This window comes from Protopterus annectens, chromosome 2.part0 (assembly GCF_019279795.1).
Source record: "Protopterus annectens isolate FY-2018-M chromosome 2.part0, PAN1.0, whole genome shotgun sequence".
Taxonomy (NCBI): Eukaryota; Metazoa; Chordata; order Ceratodontiformes; family Protopteridae; genus Protopterus; species Protopterus annectens.
This window is the reverse complement of record NC_056728.1, coordinates 805,992,124-806,017,175: the sequence shown is the minus strand read 5'-3', so window position 1 is coordinate 806,017,175 and position 25,052 is coordinate 805,992,124. Positions and strand designations below refer to the sequence as shown.

The following is a 25,052-nucleotide window of genomic DNA, read 5'->3' as shown; positions in this document are numbered from 1 at the left end:
CCTTTTTGAATAGCTATGATTTCAGAAGGGAAACCTGTGTTTCACACAAGACATTCATTTTATTTACATATGTATTTATTTTTTCAATGCATTATCAGTCATCTTTTTGCCCTTCAACCTGCAGAATATTTTATTACAGATGGGCGCTTTCAGCTTTTGTATTCCACTTGCTTCTACTGCTTCTGGATGTATGAACTTCTACTAGCCCAAGAATTATTCTCTTGGTAAGGTATTTTTCGCATGCTGTGCACTGGATATATGTGAAATATGCACAAGAAAAACATGGCTATTGAGGCACAAAGGGCCTTTGTTTGAAACAGTTGATTCTTCCCATTGAAGACTGAATGTCACCATTTTTATTATATTTTAGTATTACAGCCTTTCTAGTAAACTATGAGGCAGTGAGATGACCAGATTTTATTTACATTTCATAAGCAGGACGTCTCGAAGTAAGAGTTTATAGGACAAGGACTGAAGGATGTCAGACAATAGCTGCATAACTATAACAATAATTTGAAACAGTTAAAGTTTATTCTGAGATTAGCATTCTTGAGGAAGCAGCTTAATAGTACGTCAAAGTAGTTTATGTATGACACATTTACTTTAGAATACTAACCTATCAAAGCTAAAAATAAGTATCCTTCTACTAGAAAAATAAAGCTTAAAAGCATTAAAGTAAAACCAGCAAATAAGAAAACAGCACTGGAAGCAAAAAAAGACCAAACCCTACATAACTAAGCTAAACAACATTAGACTACCTAAATTATAAAGAAACTATAAAACTAACAAAATCTAGCATAAGTCTCTTTACACTACTGATACAATACTAAAACCAAACCTAACACCTTAAAAATACATTTCATCTCTGAATAAGGATAGAAATCCTCCGTGATGGAGTTTATTTATATGAAAATACTGCAGTCTAGTTTGTATAATATGTAAAACATCTTGTACTGTAACATAAAGATACTTAATTTCAGGACTACTGGGGTTTCAATGTGGCATAAAGCTCATTTTACATATATACTGTTTCTGAAGGGTCATTTTATTTTTAAGTTGACTTTACAGTGTTGTCGAGAAATTCCTGCTATTAGAAGCAATCATTTGTTAGTATCCACTGTCTTCCTACAAATAGCATGGACATGTACTAGGAATCATCTGAAAATATATACTGAAAGCACATGAAACATATTAAGAAGTCACGTACCTGAAAAATAATGCAGATTTGATGACAAAGAGGGGAGATACAGAGCAGGGAGACCAACATTAAGGAGAACTACAGGTTTGGCTACGAGTGAGGCTTTTACTTCTTACAGATAACATAAAGGAGAGTGTAACATAAATGCAGATAGCATGAAGGAGAAATGTGGGTTGGACTACAAGAAAGGGTAATAACACAAAGCTGTAAGAACTGGACTATTGATTAGGCTATGTATTTGACAAGCAATTCTTTTTAACTGTAGTATTTTAGTACTGGAAAAAAAATTGAGAATTCTATGTGTCACAAGAAGATCATATCAGTCAGTTTTAAGAAAATAATCAAAAACAGTTCACTGTAAGGCCTGAAAATAAAAACTAAAATACTTTGGCCACAAAAGTGAAATACAGTGATGCCAGGGAAGATCACAGGCAAGAGGAGAAGGAGGAGAAGGCAGCAGATGCTAAGGTGGATGGACATCATTACCAAAGTAATGGGTATGGAACTGCAGTTCTTGACAGACTGGCCTGGTGTGCTACATCTTTTAGGGTCACAAGCACGGAGTTGGAATGGAATAGAAAACTAAACAACTTTTAAGAATATCAGTAGTGTGGTACACTGGAACTTGTTTCTAACTAAATGTATAACATTTCTAACTAATTACCAAATGTCTGTTTGTCTTTCGGCTTTTACCCGGTAAGGGGTCTCCACAGTAGAACTCTGGTCCGTTAATGATTGGAAGTAGATTTTTAACTACCAAGTAACTTTGAAAATTTAGGAATCTCAAATTTATTAGAAGGAGCTGTAAGATTCAGAAAACTGTGGTACCTGCTGGTAGTATTTGATGTGTCAGGTATACACATACAACTCCACCCTGTCACACATCACACCCAACTGTGGAGCCTGTCACACTAGGTGATCTGTGAAAAAAATCAGTGTGTTGTAAATTTCAGTTTAAAACACTGAAAATGTACAAAGCTGGGAGGAAACATTCACCACATCATATGGGCCTGATAACTTTCAACACTGTTTGTCTGGTATAATAGTAGATTTACCCAATACTAACTTCACGGTGCACCCCCCACCATGGAAAAGACAAACCGGCCATCAGCCACTTATTCATTCCCCATCATAACTAGTGCTTTTCTACTTGGGCTGCTAAATCACTTGGTCATCAGTACTGAAGCTGAACACGTTCTTTCTGCACTATTAAGATGAATGACAGCCTTCATACTCATGTTCTTCACCAAATAAACAGAAATTATTTCTGTTTTCAATCAGTATATTAGAAATTCCTAAGGCTACACAGCTAACATGCAACAGAAGAGATTGAAAACTTTACTTTGTTTCTCAATACTGGCCCAGATTTTCAACATTCACATTTTAAGAATGAGGAAGTTGAGTGGTGCTGCAGTGAATAGTACCGCCTCCATCTGTTCTCCTGTTCAGTTATTGGCTGAAGTGCTTTCTGCATAGAGTCCATATGTCCTGTCTGTGCTTAAGTGAGGTTTTAACAGGTGATTCGGTCTCCTCCTGCATTCCAAAGGCATACTGTAAGTGAACTGAGACTCCTTCATGTGTGTGTGTGTGTGTGTGTGTGTGTGTGTGTGTGTGTGTGTGTGTGTGTGTGTGTGTGTGTGTGTGTTTGTATCTACAGTGGGATGAGACCTTCTCTAGGATTAGTTTCTTATTCATGTGTCTATAAGCCTGAACTGGATTAAGTGGGTATTCATAACATGAATGAATAAATGAATGAATGAATGAATGAATGCGGAGTTATAAACAAATGAACATCTTAAGAGCCTGCTTGAAAAATGACTATAGTAAAAGTAATGAAAAGAAAGATTTCTCATAACTGCAAAAATTACCTTTTAGGCAGGCTTGTACAATGGCAGTAACATAGTTTATGAGATGGCAAACTGAAAACCTGGGTTCAAAAAAGTCAAAACTGGTTGTTACAAAATAATGCCAAACTAAATGGAAGCTCATAACTTAATTGTGGGCCATAGTATAAAAATCAGACCAAGGAAGAAGTCAGACCATTAATTCTACACTCGTTAAAAACAGTTGTGGTGCTGGGTTGTATGTCCATAGTGAAAGAGCTCAATATGGGTAGAACAAATAACAATAGGTCATTTCATTTTATTCTTTGGGGGGAAAAAAAGGCAGAACATTTTCTGTCAGTAACTTGACAATGCGTAACTGTTTGCATGTCTATAACACTTATCTGACTGAAACATTAGGCTGGGTATCTCCCATTGTAACTACAAAACATCTGAAGCTGGGTTAGGCAAAGGAAAGTGGATGGATGTGAGAGGATTTTTTTTCTTTTTAAATAACAAAACTTCACTTTTACTTTTGAATGACAGTTTTCACTATCCTGAAGATAACATTAGGCATACTGACAATGGACACTTGGGACAATATTCAAGAGGGGGATCTCCATTACGGCTCTTTTTGGGCTAGGGACTGGAAAGGGTGTGAAATGTATGAATACAGGGGAATATTTACTTTTTATACTAAACCTTCACTTGTAGTTTGCAACAAAGTGCCTTTGGCACATCCTGTAGTTAACCAATGTCATCTAAGAATCAGCAGCAGGGGGCAGGCACTCTCACATCATATTACTTTTCTAAACAAGTTTGAGATTCTGTTTCATGGTAGCTCTATGAATGGACAAGAAAATGTATTTGTTGGTCATCTGGTTTATTTAGTTTAAATATTACAACCACACTTGTAGTTTGCAAATGATGGTTCTTTTTTTTAATCTTGATTGAGTTCTGCTAATGTTTGTGTGTGGGGGGAGTGAGTAATCACAATAGGAAGCAGCAACTCTATTCTCAGTGTAAAGGTATCTTTGCTTAAGTGCAGATTATTTTTGTGACTAGAAGGGGAGTGCTGTTTATTAATAATTGTAAATGTGTACTTAAGTTTAAAAATACACTTTAATGAGTAATGTTTTCTTCTCCTAAGCTTTTAGATGCAACTGAAGACAGACTTTTCTGGTAAGCTGACTCATCCTCTGTCAGCTGGTTATCAGTGCAAGCATTTACTAGCTTTATTCTCCATTCCTCTATACAGGAAAAATGGATTTCACTGTCATTTGAAGCCAAAAAACTGTTCCTCTGAACTACTCCCCCCACACACACATTCATGTACACAACCATTTCTTTCTGCAGTTATATCCCTTATTTACCTGGTCCAGGCTAATTGCTCTGTTGTTATAATGGCAGTCCATTTTGGTTGCATAGCAACCAAAAAATAAAAGTGCACTGACTAAACCGGCTGACTATATTGCAGATTTATTCAAACACTTAGCAGTAATCAATGACTTAGCAAAGGCAATGCAGGGTGTACCCAATGCTGGCATGATCTGATCATGAGGATAAAGTCTGAATAATTAAATCAGTAAGCCAGCAATGGGTAAACCTTAACTAACCCCACACACAACAGTCACCTATTGCTATCATACAAAGCCATTATTTAAAAAAAAGAAATGACTTACCTAATTAAATTAAGACATTGTTATTTCGGATTTTATTTCTGCTGTAGTGTTTTGCTGCAGACTTCCATAGCTGGGGGCCAGCATCACAGATTTTTAAAGTGTGACAAAGGTGTACATAGCTGGGCATCCTGTGGTCCTTGTGACCATTTGCCTATATCATTCCTGTGTTCCCATTTCCTATGCTCCTAATACACTACCCAAGCATGAGAAATTATGCCATCACTGCTTTTAGTCACAAAAGATCCAGTGAGAATTGATATTTGAATATCCAAAGTCTTTATTACTGGAAACATGTGACAATGAACAATCAAAGGTGGGAGTTCACAGAACATCCTTTCTTGGAAAAAGGAACAATCTGGACTATAAACTCAATTTCTTCTCCTGATGGAATGCTGTGTGTGACAGCAGATACAAGCAGTGCATCACAACTGGACCCACTTGCAACACCTAAGTTGACATGATGTGAGCATCTTCATCTAAGGAGAGAAGCTTTTGAACTCTGTAGTGTATCCTGGCACAATCATTTTCCTGATCAGCATGTGTGAGGCCAGAGAAAATAAATGGATTTGAAAAAGGTTAGATTCCATTCTATTAAAAGGGGGTGGTTGTGGAACGGTGGTTGGTATTCAAGTATGGGGGGGTAGAAAGTAGACAGTACAGTAGGGTACTGTTTCGAGATGGTGGGACTCCATTGCCTGTTCCTCCGCCCTGCTACCTGCTCTAGCCCTATCTACATCACCAAGAGCCTATTATTTCATAAGCTTTAGTTTTCAGAGCTGCTCAGATTGCTACAGAAAGACCAGTCATTGGTTAGAAAAGTTCTTGTTCCAGGATTGGTATTGGTGAATAAAAAAGATGTTTGACCATGTGTATGGTTTTGTCCTTTTTCTCTACTTTTTTCCCCTTAAGATTTTCTGCAGTGGAGACCAGAATGCAAGTGCTTGTCCAAAGGAACACTGATGATTAGCTCCTGACATCTTCAGGCAAGGACTTCATCCAGGCATGCCTCCTAATTAGTGTGCCTGGGACTACTCCCCTGGAAAATCCATCTGTGGCATTGTAGCCAGATATGACAACGTTTACCCACTGACCTTTCTTTGAATTAATTTAGACAACCTCATTCTTAGAGATGTCTCTGAAATACGTTCTGCCTGATTCCCCTGTGTGCTTTAATACATCTCTCTGAAGTTGTAACATATGTGTTTTGTAACTGGTGACTGTGATGCTCACTCTGAAAGATGTATAGACCCATCTAGCCAAACTCTTCTAGTAATGTTCTTTCTTTATGATTTAGATGGGTATTAGTCATAAGACTCAACTTCAACCCATCACAACACCAAAGAAGATGACATCCTGACCTGAAACAGAATTCTGAAGTACCTAGCTTATTTTTCACATAATAAAAGTTTACTGGCTTCTGTAGATCTGGAGCTTGGAAGACTGGTTATAAAGAGGCACTTCTAAAGGCAGATTATAGGGACTGAAACACTGGAATGGCAGCTGCCTTGGGCCCATTAATTCCTAGCAAATCCAAATTCCTTTTGTGGGAATCAGAATTTTTTTCAACCCAAAGGAAATGTCTTGTGCTGACAACCCCAAACCGAGGGACTCCCTTTTCTGTACTGTACTCCAAAGGGGAATACATTTGTGTACAGCATATTGAACCTTGGTTCTTCTCTTTAAAGAAGTTTGAGTCATATAAGGGATTCCAAAAAATAGGGGTAAAAGCTACCTAACATTCTAGGCTGGGTGTTTACCTTTTGCTAAGTTAACATACAATCGTCTGTAAATCTACTATAATCTAAATAAGCAGGGTGATTGCCCAGGGAGCAGAAGTCCCATGGATAGATGTTTGTCCCACAGCAACATAGGCTACATGATCCAGCAGCTTCAGAGTCTGTTTAAATTCAGAAGCAATCATTAGCTGAGCCTGGAGAAAAGGGGACGTGTACAATGGCCGAGGGATATCTCATAACTCATGGTATAACGTACATTAGTGACTGCAAATCATTTAAATGCATAGTTACATATTTTGAGGTTAAACGCCATATTGCATCTTATGAACTACTATTTTAGACACTCATAACCCTACTGGTTTTCTAATCGATGACTCCTTTACACTCCACTACAATATTAATACTACTGTGAAGAAACTTCAGTGTATTTAAATGTCAGACATGAAGGCTATAACTTATTCATGTCACCTTCATCTGCACTGCTGTGAACAGAAACCAGAGTGAAAGAGCTTGAGATTTTAATACATGAAAAGATATTGTTTGTGCAAAGTCATTTATAGAGACAGGGGTATTAATTTAAAACTATTCTCCCAGGAACACTAACAATTAGGGGCATTTATACTTACTGCTCCGAACTCAAAAGGATTAGATTATATTCAAGATATTATGTCTGGAGCATGAATGTACTCATTTTTGCACAAGAATATGCAGAAAACAGTTGCTTCCACCTAACAGCAAATGTAGTGCCGCATTCTTTTTTTTTTTTCTCAAAGCTCACCACTACACTCTGGAGTATATGAAGTAAAATAAAAACAAGTTTGACTAAAACTTACAAAAAGCCTCTGATCATCAGTTAGAAGGCAATAAAGCTTATTTTCTATGATTACAGACAGGATGGCATTGTTCCCTGTGGATGACAAGGACATATGAAAAGGTAAAAGAAAGCTGCAGATGACAACATCATCAACCTTTATTGTGAACTAGGGAACCTCACTTTGTGTTACAACTGCTACCTAACAGTTTTCATTGGGATGTCATCCTAATTACAGTGTTTCATAAACTCGATAAGGTTTCCTATCAAGCTCACAGTCTATAATTCACCAAACCTGTTTTCTCAAAACTTATGCAATGAATGATAATAGTTAATAAAAAGGGGCTAGAAAATTTGGGGAAATAAGAATGGAAAGGCAATATACAATGAAACAATGGGAGGATATTTGCATGGATCCCATGTAAGCAACAAAATCCTAAGATGGTTAGGATTTTTGCATGAAGGTGTTTACATAGATATTTTACACCCATATTAGTCTTCAGAGAATTTTTCCACAGGTAGGCAGCATTTGCTAGATGTGTAATAGGAAAGAGAGGGATAATCGGGAGCATTTTTAAGGAGATGCAACAAGTTGGTAGATTTGAAATGTTGCGGTAGCAAATTATTTTAATTAAGGAAATGTTTTGTTTGAGCTGCGATATAGAAACAGGAATGCCTAGACATAGTAAGGTCCTACGAAATTTAATGATGTTGACTGCCAAAAAAAGGATTTACTAGAAAATGGAAATCAAACACTAAACCTACTGCAACAATATTATCAAATGTTATAAAGGGGATAAGTGACATGGAGATGGGATCTTTAGAAAAGGGAATGAGCAAACTAAATAGGAATAAATGGAATCTGCAGGAATAATATATGCAGAATAATGTTCAGGGAAAGGAGGAGGAGTGGAACTTCAGGAAAGGCAGGACTTGGGTAATCTCTATGATGTTAAACCGAATAACAATTCTTACAATAATATATAATGCATGAAAAGAAAAAAAAGCTTTGTGCTGGTTTATTTTCTCTTTTATATTTCAATTTGTTTTCCTGTCATTATGCAATATGCAATATGTTATGCTAATAAAGGTGTTTAAAAAACTATGTCTGCTAAAAGTCTTTGAAATGGGAAGGACACCCACAATTAAATATAACCAAGCTGTAACAGGTTATAATCTTAAAGAATGGGTTTCTTGGTGATTCTGCAAAATTATTTTTGTGAACTGTGCACTGCCAGACTACCCTTCAGGCAATCCTCAAGTTCTTTCTTTGATCAAGCAAGGGCAAGAAGGCAACAGGTGCCTACAAGGGTGAGATATTAAACAAAGGTCAATCGGCCTGAGTTGGTGGCAGCTCATAGAGATACAAAACACCTCAAAGCACGTCTTAGAGTATGGATATTTAATTGTAAGCTAACTTCAATCTACATTGTTTCAACATACTCAAATCATATACAGTACAAAGAATTAGTCCAGATAAAATAATTTTATCTAGCAGAGTTCAAAGACTCTAGCTCTCTTACACCCTCCCTGTGGAGGGAACAAAGATTTAATAAATTTGTTTGGTGTTTGGAATTCGAGTTGGCATTATGGATTTGTTCAGTTTAGTTTGCTGTTGAGCTCCATCACAGAACCTCACTTTGTTTTAGACTGACAGGAATAAAGATGCCTTGTAGAAGTTTAAAGTAGTTTATTCAGTTAAGTAGGTAGATGGATGAAAGTTCTTGTTCATCCATCTACCTCTTTAACTGAATAAATTACTTGAAACTTCAACAAGGTGTCTTTATTCTTCCCACTGGGAGGGTATCAGAGAGATGGAGAGAGTCTCCTAGATCTGCTAGCGAAACGGATGTTATCTGGACTAATCCTTTGTACTCTCACTCTTTTAGTCCTCTCACCCTCTAGGTCACAGGTGGACCATACCTGACTCGAGCTTTCTGGACTACCTCTGTTTTCAAATTTTATACAGTCAGACATTCTATTTGCAGCTAAATAGAAAAATAAATCATAAAACAGAAGCGACACACTTCTTAATTTTTTTTCCATCAGAGAAATTTGTCTCAGAATGTTTTTCAATACGTCAATCATTACCCTATTTCGTAATGCAAAGAATCTCACCCAGTCAACCCTCACAAAATGCCCGTACAGCTAACACAAGCATCACTATTTCCTTCAATCACAAATGTTTACAGCAGCCACAAATTCAGTTTTCTTCAGTGGAATTTCCCCTGTGCCCTGGTCAAATTTCCTCTAGTCACAATGAATAGAACCTTGGCTCTCACAATTGATGAATATGATTCTAACCCATTATAAACGGAAATACTGTACAGTTGCCCATTTTTCTGAGGAATCCTTTGGACAATCTATGAGTTTAACAGGAAGTTTACCTCACTTTCATGCACTACCTTTAAAGACTACAGGGCAATGACAGTACTAGTATGACCCCTTCTGATCAGTTTGCTGACTTTATCTTGAGGACAACTTCTGAAAGCTTTTTTTAACAAGATTGAATTATGTGGCCCCATTTACATGGCTGTCACCTTGACTGTTGTAGAGTCCATCTCCTCCAATAATAATGAGACCTCATCCTGCCAAGATCCAAGAAACGGGTTGCCAGAAATACAAAAACAGAAAAACGTCACTGCACAAAGAGTCCTTTTGGACATATCAATCATGACTTCCAATGTGGTCAAAACAGTGACAAAGTCAAGGTCAAATCTGGTTCATCTTGGGTAGAAAAAGAATCAAACTTGACTTACTGTAAGTTTTTAGTTCATAAACTCATGACTTGTGTTCTAGTTTAGGCATAAGAATCTGTAGTGCACATCAGCTATTGGCTAGACCTTCACATCTACTTGCTACAACAACTTCAAGTAGGGAAAGTTAAGAGGTCCAGTGGACTTGATGCAAATGCTGTAAAAGACACTACTAAGTTAAATGCAGAGATACTGTACGGTATAACTAAGTGCATCACCTTTTCTGACACGTTTAGTCAAATTATTAAAATAATTGAAATATATTGTTTTCTGGCCCATATTTGGAAAATATATTACCTAGATTTCCTACTATTTCTTTTAAGCATCTTTGACTATAGGGGAGTTTTTTCGTTAGAAATGATACCAAGTAATCAAAAAAGTCCCAGTCTTGACAGGAATGTTTTGTTGTGTCAAGTGTAATATTAAAAACAAAGACAGTTGTTTTACATGTCAGAGCTCGTCAGAGATTCAATGTACATGTCAGAAAAGTAAGTGGTACAGTGGTAAGCAAAAAGAATGGTTAAATTCATTATACAGGACCATAGTAGAGAAGTCAGGAGTGAGCACCCCATCAGTACTGCAGCTCCTCATTTTAAGGCACAACACGACAGGAAGGGGGATCATTTAACAGTTTTGATGCTTGCCTCAGTACTGTAAAATATGGGGTAAAAGTAAATATGAATTATTACACAGAATTGAAACACAGTTGATTTTGAAATACAGGTTTTCCACGAGATCTTAAATTTGAAATGAATCAGAGCTGTTTGTTATAAAATGTTTCAAATATTTGTTTCAAGCCTTTTAGACTTCTGACCTGAATAATTCTCAGAGTTTTCATGCTTTTGCCTGTTTAAACTGTTTGCCTGCTTTTTGCCTGCTCAGTTGAATGATAGGTAATTAATTAATTGACTAATTTTCTTATATACACTCTGAAGCACGGGGCTGTATTATTATGAACTACTTGACTCCCCATGAAGGCAAATGACTAAATGCTAGGGAGAATAAACTATTTAACTACTGCACCCAGTATAACAGCTTGTTTTCCGTTAGTACAAGAAGGGGCATACAAAGGCATTCCTCAGGATTCTAACCTTTGTTCATCCTTGTCTTCTATATTTACCGACCAGCTTTTTTTTTTGTCACAATGAGAAAAGCAAGACCATGTTTTTCAGATATGATGTGGTCTTTTTAGAAAGTAGTGAAGTACTAACATAAGATTTAATCTTTTACTAGTTGTTAGATCTTCATTTCTTGGAATGCAGTTTATTTTACATCATCTAGTACACTGCTAAATCAAGTGAACACAACAGCATTCAAAAAAAAGGTGAAGAGATATTTGTCCAAAAATGGTCCTGGGTACTTATATTTTACCCAACTACAAACAATCAAAATACTCATCAATGGCTGTATATACTCCAGGTATTGCTGTAGATCATAAAAACAATTGTTGTAATGTAAAACCGCATACCCACAGCCCACTGATACATATACATCTGCTTTGGGTTGTGCATATATTGCTCAAAAGGACTGTCCTTGCTTAACCTGTGCCACAATATTTCCAAAAGATGGTATAACAGTAACTTGAACAGGTCTTTGGGACTTCTTTAGTCTCTCCCTCTGTATGTATACTGCAATTTCTCATAAATGGCAGTCTTGCTGTTTTGAATGCTATGATACATATTTATTTATTTATTTATTTATTTATTTACTTACTTGCTTACTTATTTGTTTATTTATTTGTTTGTTTATTGCATTTGATAATCAGGTGGGTGGGCTGGTTATCAGACTTTTTTCACCTCAACTCATGCTCACAGGGCGATGGTTGTAGTAAAAGTGCAAAAAACGTACAGTGCCAAATTTGTTTCCAGGGTATTTGAAGGTTACAGCAAGAAGATATAAAAATGCCATTGGAAAACAAGTTACAGATATGTAGGTATTCACAGGATGGCATCTGAAAGAAAGAATATACAGAAATATCAGGAAATGGGATAACTATTCAAAATATAATTATGACTTCGAGCCTGAAACTGGTCAGTGCACTAGCCTGGTAAACAAATATAAATAAACTAAAATAAAAACAGACCACCATGTCTTGGACATTGGGTGCCAGACATCTGTAATTCAAATGATTTATCTGCAACAGTACCTCTGTAAATCACTATTCATAATCCACAGTATTCAAGGATTTGTGAATGGTGAACTATGCAATGGATCACTAATTGCATCTTTACAGCTTACATGGAATCTTAATGCTGTACAGTTGGATATGTAGTTACTCCATTGCACACAGCAAACAGGACACTTTATGAATCAGACACAGCTGGCCTTTAGCATGTAGTTTGGATTGCATTCCAGCCCTGTGTGATCAAGGATCACATTTGTAAATTCTCGCAGGTACTTCTAATGCTAGGGAGTCCTCATTCTTCTCCATGTATGATCACCTTCAAGGAAAAAAAAGACAAAAACTCGTACTTCATAGGTTCATAGGTAGGTACTAGGCTATCGGACCAAGGGCCTACGTAAGCCTAGCCAGCAAGGTTCCATAGCTTACACCACCCAAGAAAGTTATTTTCCTGTGCCACTGTCCTGCAAAGACACAGAAGTGATCCCTGGGGTGTATTTCCTATTCCCCATCCACTCATCAAGATTTTTCTTGAATAGTGCTAATGAAGAACTTTGCTTGACATAGATGGGTAGCTTGTTCCAGAATATAGGAAGTCTCTGGGACAGGAATCTATCTTTCCAGTGTGTCCTGTTTACTGTGGTGACAAGGTTAAGGTCCCTAGAGTGTGTAGCTCGGAGGGATTGGGATTTCTTTAGGTGTAGCATGTCTAAGAACTCTGGGTTTGACATAGCTTTCTATGTTAGGCAGAGATCACCTCGGAGTAGGCGATATGCTACGGAGTAAAGCTGGAGTTTTTTAAGGCGGTCAATGTAGGGCATTTGTTTGAGGCCAGTAATCCTCTTTGTGAGGTACTTCTGTGGCCTTTCTAGCTGCTGCAGATGTCTTGTGAGGTACATTCCAAAAGGGGTGTTGTACTCTATAATGGGTCTAATGAGTGACGAGTAGAGGGGAACGATGACCTCTTTTTTCCTGGATGAGAACCCTTTTATGATGAGGTGTGCCACGAAGAAGGACTTTCTGACTACTGTGGTGATGTGACTATCAAAGGAGAGACTACTGTCCACCTGGGTCCCAAGGTCTCTTATCACGCATTTGGTGTCATGTAGATTGCTGCCTATGTGGTAGTTCATGGGTACAGAGTTTTTACCAAAGGTAAAGGAGCATTTCAAAAACAAAGTGTGCTCCTAGTGCCTGTGTTTGAGATGAAACTGTTATCCCTATCTCATGTGTCAACATGAACAGCAAGATATTCATATAATATGACATGACTTGACAGTGTTTTCTTACTGAAGAATAGTCTTGTCTTAAACACAAGCACATGTATACTGACAGCAGACAGACTTCACTATGAACATATATATTATTTTTTTAACTTTGGTAGTGAGGACATAAATCTCTAGCCTGTATAAGGGCTTCAGTATATAAACTAAACATTGTAAGGTTTCTACCTCCATGATCTGCAATATTCTTAAAAGATAGCACTTCTCTATATCTAACATAAGTGATGTTGTGTAATAATCTACCTCTATTATTATCACTGTGTTACCTATACTTTGCAACAGTCATTTCATCTGGGTTTAGCTCTCAAGTCTAGAATATCATCACATCTTCATGAAGAAAAGAAGTAGTTTAAATACATGTTGCTATATCTAGTAAACAAGATGAAATTTTCCATATGAACAGCTTATCATTAGCAGAAAAAAACCCAGCTTGCAAGCAGGACAGATTCTAAAAATGCCTTCTTGCAAATCGTTGTCTTCAGTGCCTGGAAGGTTTTCTTATTAAAATGTGTCTTTAGGAAAATGCATCAAAACACCAAAGAATGCCTTCTTTTTTATAGCTGACAAAGTCAAAATGTTGTTAAATTAAATTCCAATAAAAAGGAATTCTGCATAGCTCACAGAAAGGCTCTGCTAGTCTATAAAAACTAAGCTCATCTTTTCTGGGTCTATCTAAAAATGCAAAGCATTTATTTCTACAATTATCTGTAAATATTTCTGAATACTATGGTAAACAAGCATGTCTCCATTCAACTATAAGTTATTACTTCTGTTACTAGCTGTAAAACATAAAAGGAGAAATATGTTGTTGTTTGTCTTTTCTGCTTTTTACCGGTAAGGGGTGAAAGCCTTTAATAATCTGCTATAAAAATGGTATAAAACTCAATTTCATCTGACACTAATAATATGGTGTAGCTGTGTGTGTGTGTGTGTGTGTGTGTGTGTGTGTGTGTGTGTGTGTGTGTGTGTGTGTGTGTGTGTGTGTGCGTGTGTGTGTGCGCGCATTTGTGTTCATTCACAACAAAAGCTGTCTCCACTGTTTTCAAATTCCTCTGATAACTTACTGAGATGTTAACTTCAATTTTCACGTGTATCTGTGTATGTATGTGTGCATAAAAGAGAACTATTTAATCAGATTACTAGGAAAAAAATGTTTAACTCAGAATCGTCAAGGTTGCATATCCCATGTCCAATAAAATAGCTAAGTTCATGCAAGCCAGACAAACTTGTGATCATACATTAATATTAGATACACTAATTATGCCACCTAAACATTATAATTCTTTGCTGTTTTTGCTTGCATTAGATGCCTCAAAAATCATTTGAAAGATTAAATTTTGATTTTTTATTCACACTTCTACCACACTTCAGTTTTCCTTCTCCTTTTATTAATCTTATAAAATACTTCATTCAAATGCATATACTTCTCTATTTATTAATAACATTTTCTTGTCTCCAATTAAGACAATAAATGGTAGAAGACAAGGTTGCCCACTTTCATCTTACCTATTTAATATCTATATGGTACTTCCATTCTTAATGATAATTCAAGCTACGTATTACTTAATATCAAAGAGTTGCAGAATTTCAGTACCCTTTACTGTTTTTGTGGACTATCTAAATTTATATTTACATTGCCTAGTATGGATTTATCTAAAATTTTCAATAGCGTTGATAATTTTTCTAAATTCTCTAACTACAAAATAAATGTATTTAAAAATCCTCCATTTTTCCTGTTAATCTTAACTGCAGTTTGCTTGATATTATTCCTGACTTATCAATCAAGAAGATTATTACCTTACCTAAATACCTGGGTATAATATTTTATCACAACCCCACTTTGCTTTTTAAAAATAATTTGGCAAAAATGTGGTTAAATGTTGAAAATGTTACAGACTGGAATAAACTAAATCTCTCTCTGCTTTCCAAGGTAGCTATCATCAAGATATACCACACTTGCTAAGTTTATATGGTTCCCAAAATGAGTTAGAATTGGCTATAAAAATAATGTATCCTAAAAGCATTGGCAGTATGAGTTTTCCAGATTTTAAATTATATTATGATGCTATAAATGCTAGTAAAATACTTCAAATAGCAGAATATAATCCTAAATCTTATTTGTGAAGTCCTTCTTGGGTTAACATGTGGTATAACTTTTTTTTTGCAACTCAGACTGCAACCCAAAAGCCTTACCTTTCATTAAAAAAGAGAATTTCAAAAGTCCTAAACTACATAATTTCTTACTACATAAAATAAAAATTCTGAAAAATCTTTTAGAATTGCTTAATCTGAATAATTCATTTATGTCATTACAAGCATTCCACTTAAATCTTAACCTAAGGATTATAAATTCCTAAATCTTTCTAATTTCCCACTCCTTAAATATGTCAATCTTGGATTTTTATTTAAATAAAAATCTTTCAACTAGCAATTTGAGAAAATCCTTTATCCAAAAGTCTATACATACTATTATATTGAAACAAAGAAGAGAACAAATTTCAATATATCTGAATGAACCCAATATAAATGAAGCTAATATAACATTATGTAACCACTTATGGAAATCCTTCACCTCAAAAAAAAAAAAAAAATTGCTGTTAAATATATATAAACTATTTACTTCATTAAGATTTCAAGACTTCATTATCTTTTCTAATTACTGGACAAATACAAACCCGAAAATTTAATATAATCAACAACTCAAATCAATTAATATAACTTCTAAACTGTAACTATTAAAACTCTTCTATACACAGTTAACAATAAGTAACAATGGATATCTAACCCCACCTATTCTTAAAAAATTTTACCCCAACCTCTCAACTGATTGTTCTCTTTGTAAATATTACAAAACTGATATATTTCATGTATTAACTAGAAAAAGTGGTTTATGAAAAAGCTACACTTTTGTGGAATTTTCTCTTTTACATATCCCTCAGAAGGAATTAGCTCAAAAATATATCCATATCCTAATCACACTATCCTGACTGGTTAACCTCCAGATGGATAGATGTAAAAATAACTGGGGTGGTTTTAAACAGCTATCAAGTACATCCTAAACCATAAATTGTTTATTTTCAATCCTCCTAACTGCTCCTACTATGATAATTACTGGGAGAAGTGGTTTTAATGTATTCTTATAATATAAACTACAAGTATACATTTTCTAACACTTGGCTGTTTTTTGATTGTACTCATTTTCAGGGGGTTTATTCCAGTGTCATAATCATTGGTTTTATATATATTTTATTTTTGAAAATAATAAGCTTGTTGTTATTATAATTAAGTATTCTTTTATAATCCTCTTTTCACTTTCTTGCTGTTAATTAGAGTGTGTGCTCATCTATTAGGCTTCTGGCATATTATTGTATGTAGTATATATATTGCAAACATTTTATTTTGTGTATATACTTTTAAATATTTAGCAAATAAGTTACTGCCTATTCTATATGTTTTATTCACATTCTCATGGTTGGAAATTATCTTCTTGGTAAATATTTTGGATGTGTCTGTTAAAATTTATTAGCATAAAAATAAAGATTTTGAAAAAAAAAAACAAAATAACTAATGAGTAGAAGCTGACATAAAGGTAAATGTTTGTAGCATCTAATAAACAGCCACTTTTTGCTTTCTTGCTCTAATTTTCAGAAGGCTGTCATTGCTATCACTAACACCACTGGGCCATTATGACCTACAGTGGATATAAAAAGTGTACACACCCCTGTTAAAATGCCATTAAATCATTTCAAAACTTTTCACACCTTTAATGTGACCTACAACCTGCACAATTCAATTGAAAAACAAATCTGTTAGGTTGAAAAAATATAAAAAATAAACAATGTACAATAAGCTGGTTGCGTAAGTAAGCACACCTTTAAACTAATACTTTGTTGAAGCACCTTTTGATTTAATTACACCATTCAGTCCTCTTGGGTACACACCTGCCATCAATTAAAGAGACTCTGATTAACCCCAAATAAAGTTCAGCTGTCCTAGTAGGATTTTCCTGACATTTACTCAGTTGCCTGCTAAAGCAAAAGCCATGGTTCGCAGAGAGCTTACAAAGCATCAAAGGGATCTCATTGTTGAAAGGTATCAGTCAGGAGAAAGGTACAAATAAATTTCCACAGCATTGGATTTACCATGGAAGAAAGTGAAGACAGTCGTCAACAAGTGGAGAAAATATGGGACAACAGTGATGTTGCAAAGAACTGGATGTCCCTCTAAAAATTGATGAAAAGACAAGATGAAAACTGGTCAGGGAGGCTGCCAAGAGATCTACAGCAACACTGACAGAGCTGCAGGAATTTCTGGCAAATACTAGTTGTGTACTATATGTGACAACAATCGCTTGTATTCTCCATATGTCTGGCCTATGGGATAGGGTTGCAAGACAGAAGCCTTTTCTTACACAGAAAAACATTCAGGCCTGGCTAAAATTTGCAAAACAATACATCAAGTCTCCCAAAAGCATGTGGGAAAAATGTGTTATGGTCTGATGAGACCAAAGTTGAACTTTTTAGCCACAATTCCAAAAAGCACGTTTGGTGCAAAAACAACACTTCGTATCACTAAAAGAACACCATCCCCACGTTGAAGCATGGTGGTAGCAGTATCATGCTTTGGGGTTACTTTTCTTCAGCTGGAACTGGAGCTTTAGTCAAGCAGAGGGAATTATGAACAGTTCCAAATACCAGTCACTTTTGGCCCAAAACCTTCAAGCATCTGCTAAAAAGCTGAAGATGAAAAGGAATTTCACCTTTCAGCATGACAATGACCCAAAGCATACATCCAAATCAACAAAAGAATGGCTTCACCAGAAGAAAATTAAAGTTCTGGAATGTCTCAGCTGGAGCCCAGACCTAAATCCAATAGCAAATATGTGGGGTGACCTGAAAAGGGCTGTGTACAACAGATGCCCTTGCAATCTGACAGATTTGGAGCACTTTGGCAAGGAAGAGTGGGCAAATATTGCCAAATCAAGATATGCCATGCTAACAGACTCCTACCCATGAAGACTGAATGTTGTAATTAAATCAAAAGGTGCTTCAACAAAGTATTAGTTTAAGGGTGTGCACACTTATGCAATCAGCTTAGCGTACGTTTTTTATTTTTTATATTTTTCCCCTAACAGATTTGTTTGTTTTTCAATTGAATTGTACTGGTTGTACAGGTTATAGGTCACATTAAAGGTATGAAAAGTTTTGAAATGATTTATTGTGGTCTCATTATTTTATATCACAAAAACCTGGCATTTTAATAGGAGTGTGTACACTTTTTATATCTACTATACCTCTCTGCTGGAAAAGACTACATATCTGAATGACTCACCCAGGATCTCTCTACCTCATGCAGATAAGATGCTATTTGGATGTTTTTTTCCTCATGGCTTAAGGGCAAGGCTTTCACCTGAACTGTTTGGGACATGAGTATGACTAACAGCTGGGCTACACAGTAGAGGTTGGGGGGGGGGGTTAGCCACAGAGGCTGAAAAAACAGCTTTAATAACTTTAGGTGGAGGAAATTGGTGGCGCCATTGCTGCCCCAACTGTTGTTGGAGACTAGAAGAATCTATGTCAGCTACTTTGTGCAGAATGAGAGGGGGAAGGACATGCAGGAATCTTGTGAAAGTGGAAACCTGCATGTCATTGTTAAACACCATGTTGACAAGTTCTTAGCCATAGGAGATATTAGGTCTGCAAAACAAAACAACAATTCCTCAATATTAGTGTGACAGACAAATCTGTGATTCTTGCCTCTAGACCAAGGGACAGTAGCTAAGACCTACTAGATGAAAAGACACAGCCCTTTAAAGTGACCCATCATGTGCTGGGTGTAAAGTTACAACAATAAATCAGGTAAAAGGAGGCAAGTAGAAGGTCATCTCTCCCCAAAAAGAAAAAGCTGTCCTGATTTGGATTAAAACTATGCATAAAACCATTACTAAAGGATGGACATAATATGCCCTGCTGTCCCCAGTATATAACTCCATCTTGCTGATAGCATAAAAAATAGAACTATCCACAAAGACATACTATGGCAGCCAACACAAACCAGATAAAGGAAACCAAACTGGTGACAAAATAAAGCCAACACTCGATTTATTTACTAAAATAAAGCGCCTTTCATCTGACCATACAATGAACTTCATCAGATAATACCTAACACAAAAGTGTTTCCTTTTATCCCCATTGTAACAGTCACACTGGCTTTTCCATAGTAACAACACACTCATTGAATTAATAGAATTAATTTAAAAACATTTAAAAATAATCATCAATACAGTTTTATAAAAATTAATAAACACTGATAAGCAACAACCCCCTCCCATGCTCAAGAATATATATAATTTACATAAATCGCAAAAATTGCAAATAAAATATCCTGTTGTATTAACTAATTCCTAACAGCCTTATATATATGTATATATTTATTATTCACATATACTCTTACTTTCTGTCCAATAAATATAAACATTACAATATAATTTCTTCCTAATATATTAATTCTTTCTGAAATATATATACAAAATATGCAATACAAAACAAATACAAAAGGATATGTTATTTGCAATGTTTGCTATTTATGTAAATTATATATACTCTTGAGCATGGGAGGGGGTTGTTGCTTATCAATGTTTATTAATTTTTATAAAACTGTATTGATTATTTTTATAAATGTTTTTAAATTGTTACTTCTATTAATTTAATGAGCATGTTGTTGCTATGGAAAAACCCATGTGACTGTCACAATGGGTATAAAAGGAAGTACTTTTGTGTTAGATATTATCTGATGAAGTTCATTGTATGGTCGGACGAAAGGCATTTTATTTTAGTAAATCGAGTGTTGGCTTTATTTTACCTCCAGTTTGGTTTCCTTTATCTGGTTTGTGTTGGCTGCCGTAGTACGTCTTTGTGGATATTAGTTTACTTCTTTTGTTGATAAAAAAATAGAAAGTTTGACAGCCTTCTCTTGAAATCTTATCAACATAACAGAAAAAATGTTCACACTGAAACAAAATACTTACATAAAGGAGTGAAGAAATGTCATTAAGTTATGATATGACTCTTACTGGATTATCTAACAGCATGACATGTTGATATTGCAAGATTACAAAAACAAGACAAATATTTATTTCAGTTCTGTTCTGTTTTCGCTTTGCAAATCCTGTGTTTTCCTTACTTGCCTCTTGACATTATTTATTTATTATTTATTTAAAACTGAAATTTTATGGGGGCCACTGACATTGTAAATTGGCTTAATGTTCAATATAACAAAATAATTTTCAGAAAAAATAAGAAAAAGGGATCATACACTTTAAATTACTGTGACAAACATAACCAAGTTTTTCATATTTCCTCTCAATTGGCTAGAACATCCCTCTGCTATGACTATGGAATCAGGTGCAATCAGCTTGTGCAGTGAGACCCACTTTGTGGTGTGAGGGCTACACAACAAAGACAGTAAGCAGCTTAATAACTCTGTTTAGTTAAATACTTCTTTAGTTACTTGCAACTACATTTAATACATATATAAAAGAGGAACTGTGTGCCTCTTTACTGCATTTTGAGGTGATAATGCCAGGGGACAACATTAGTTAGAAGAGACTCACCACAAGGTGCACTACTAGAATAGAATTTGTGCATGTGTTACACTGAATTAGCACTCCATCGGCATTCCTTATTAGGGATATTTTATCCTTCTTGCCTTCAGGTAATTGTTGCTGATGCTATGCCTGGCATGCCTGACCTTGAAAGGAAAACAGTATGACATTAAGAATGGACACAGGAGTGTGATGGGGATAGTGCTAGAGAGGCTCTGTCTGTGCACAGACAGGGGAAGAGTACATATACTGCATATAAGGTACAGAAGTGAACACACACACACACACACACACACAGACACACACACACGCACACACACACACACACACACACACACACACATGCACACACACACACACACACACACACACGCACGCACACACACACACACACACACACACACACACACACACACACACACACACACACACACACATGCACACACACACACACACACACACATATACACATACTCGAATGCACACACCCTCACACATGCACACAAAACGGAGGGAAACACAGGTAAAAAGAGGAAAGGGAGAGAAGGGAGGTGATGGACATGACAGACAATAAAAGTGACATATAGGTGTTCATCAACCACCTACTGCTCACTTCATTTATGAAGTACCTGCCACCAGCAGACTTTAGTATCCAGAGGTGTCCTCAGGTATCCCACAAATCATTGCCATGTGGCTTTCAACCAGACCAAACCATGCATTGGCTTACCCTGAATAACAAAACCTTATCACTGTTGATACTGTCATTGCTGTCATTGACAAGGGCATCAGAGAGGGCATGCCCGACCTCCCGGTATTATTCTCCACTTTACACCTTAACCAAAGTCTGAAACAACAAGTCCAATGATTGTTATTTTAGAACTAGAAATAAGTCTGCCCAGGAAAGTTTGCTCACTTCTCATTTGTATAGTCTAAATACAGAATTAGACTAGCTTTCTTTTAGAATCCTGGGCTTCAAGGGTCTTACCATAAACTTTGGACTGCAACTTGCATTGAGAGTTATCTGTTTTGGAATATAGCCCCTTACGTTGTTTTGCCTGGCCACTGATGACCTCAGAATGTCTAAAATGTTATATTTAGGGAAATGATGAGACTTGGACATCTGCCTTATACTATCACTGTTCTGCAAGCAGTGTACTGCGTCTGTGTGTCACTTTGTGTAGGATCATCTGTACTGATACTTCTTACAAACTTTATACAGCATATCAGTAGTTTATGGGAAGTTATATTTCAATTGCGATTCAGTCAGTCATTTGGTGTTGCAGCAGCCTGAATGTGGCATCTGCAAAGGAATAAGCTTCTGCAAAAAAGTGATGTCATAAATGACTCCACAGAAACACTGCATACCTTTGTGTTTTGTTGTTGTTGTTGTCCTCTTTCCTTGCTACTTAAATTCCTCTTTTAGTGACTCATCTAAATCATTTTGCAAGAACAAATAGCATTTTTTTTTGTGATTCATCCAGCTGATTTCCTTTTGCACACAACATGCTCAAAAACTTTTCATGGACATCTCATTCAACAGCAATGGAATCTGCTATACGTGTATATATATTATATCCATCCATCCATCCTCAACCCCTATTCCCATTTTGCACATGGAGTCAGGATATCACTTCAGCAGTGACAATCTTGAACCAAGGTTTACACCACCAAGTGGCTAGCCCTACCATGGTAGTTCATTCATACCACACACTCACACTCTTACCTACAACCAATTTAGAGTGTCCAATCCTCCCACTGCATGTCTTGGAATGTGGGAGGAAACCACAGCACCTGGATGAAACCCATGTGACTACAGGGAGGTCATGCAGACTCTGCACAGAAGATACCCCAGCCAAGAATCGAACTGGAGAACCTCTTGCTGTGAGGCAACAACACTAACCACTGCACCCACCCAATGTAATTCTCTTAATTTTATTATGCACTTCTGTTACCTAAAAAAACTTTAATAATTAATTTTTAACCATTTATTTGGAAATGAAAGGGCAGTGGCACAGATATATATGACACAGTTAACAAACTGATTAGTAAATATATAAGTTGTCTAACATAATTCATTCATGTGGGAAGTGTACTGGACAACTGAAATGTCTCTCTGAAGCAGTTATGCTTGTAACACACAGCCATATAATGCAGTACTGTACCACTTCTGGGCAGCTGTTGGATGCTTTAGAATTTCAGATATCAACTCACAATTGGTGTTCTCCTTCACTTATGCACCAGTTTCACAACAGCTCAAAGCAACTGGATTCTACCAGGTGCATGAGTGCATGTATATAGGATTACCTAATACAGTGTTTTGCTTTTGTTTAAAGATACTACAACAATGTGAATGATGAGCTACAGTACAATAACTTGTGGTAGTTTTATTACTGAGAATGCAACACCTGTAATGTGCTGTACACCTTAAGCTGCTTCTTACAAGACAAAACAGTGATTTTGAGCAGACTATACCTTTTGAAACCTGCAGGATCCTTATAGTTTTACATATGGAATACATAAGGAAGAAATCAAAAACAATCTAGTAGTATTTACTAAAAGGAAGGCTGAAAAAAATATGTAGCAATTACAAGTCAAAGCAAGAAAGACTGCAAAGCAGTTTAAGAGTTGCCTTCTTACCCTGGCATCGGTGACCTTAAACTCTCGTAATATATACTGTGGCATATTGTACTCTGCCATGGGATCCACCACAAAGTACTGATACCGTGCTGAGCGCTCTGCTGGCCAATATTGATGGCACTTTTCCTAGGGAAAATAAAGGAAAAGCCAATGAGGATTACATATACCACAAGTGAACACATGCAGCTACATAACTAGACATTTAGCTCAATACATCAGTATGTTAAAAACACCTACCCCACTTTTAACAATGAGAACATGATTCATTTTCCTAACCACTCTGTTATATATTATATATTTTTTAAATTCCTAATGGTGACAACCATCTACCATGACCCTACACTAGATCCACCACAGAAGGCTGAGACATGTTACCACAATTCCACTAGAGGCAGGCAATAACTGATTGACCACGATACAAAGTAGAGACATGAATCAAGCAAGTCAAATAACACTGGACATTTAGCACTGAACTTGTTTATCAGTTCTGACGACTACACATATAGTAAGTTATTCTTTATAAGTCAAAATAAAACTGTACAAATGCAGGTCTCCTACATTAATAAAAATGTGCTGGTCCTGCGGTGGATCCATATTTACCTCTCTGTAATAGGGTGACTACACTGAGGTAAAGTCATAGAATCACACCTTGATCATTACCTGCTACACTACTACCTCTAGTAAGGATATTAAAAACACCGTCAATATGTACTGGGATGTTCTAATGAGTCGTCAGGCAGAGAACTGGGAGAATATTCCTGTTTCCTTGGGAGGGAGGGTGGCCTAATGAGTTGGGAGGGTGGCTTAATGATTAAGGTGTTTGCCTTACAAACACAAGGTGCAGAGTTTGAGTCCCACAAGGGATAATTGGCTAGGCTTAAAATGGCTCACAAGGGCAGTTAGCTTAGTACTAATCTATGAACCTATGAACCTATGGGACCGCAATTTCATTTAGGGGTTGGGAGGATGGCCTAATGGTTAAGGTGTTTGCCTTGCAGGCACAAGATGCAGGGTTTGAGTCTCACAAAGGATAACTGGCTAGGCTTAAAATGGCTCGCAAGGGCAGTTAGCTTAGTACTAACCTATGAACCTTACAAAACAGTACCAAATCTCAAGGAATTGTTAAATAAGGATATGGCTGTAGTACCTCTGATCTTATACACTACTTTTTCATAGGTTTAAGCTCATTGGCTTCAGCAATGTGTTTCAATATCAAGTTACTGGTACAAAACTACTATTTTAATTATTTTGCTAACTGTAAAGCAATGACTGTTAACATGCTTATGCAAACAGTTCAATGTTGAAAAAAAAGGAAGGTGTCTGTACACCTAAATTTTGAAATGTGTGAATGATATAAAACATGTAATGATATTAATGCAATAGCTGAACATAGACTAGAAG

The 25,052-nt window shown here is 36.2% G+C and overlaps 1 protein-coding gene across 2 annotated transcripts in view; it reads right to left on the bottom strand.

Annotated features, from left to right (window-relative positions):
- PTPRD (protein tyrosine phosphatase receptor type D) overlaps positions 1-25,052 on the bottom strand; it is a 6,523,893-nt gene that overhangs the window by 36,355 nt on the left and 6,462,486 nt on the right. For both annotated transcript variants that reach the window (XM_044061085.1, XM_044061086.1), the window contains one exon: positions 23,652-23,777. In XM_044061085.1, the coding sequence (XP_043917020.1) occupies positions 23,652-23,777 (126 nt within the window). The remainder of the gene's footprint in view (positions 1-23,651; positions 23,778-25,052) is intronic.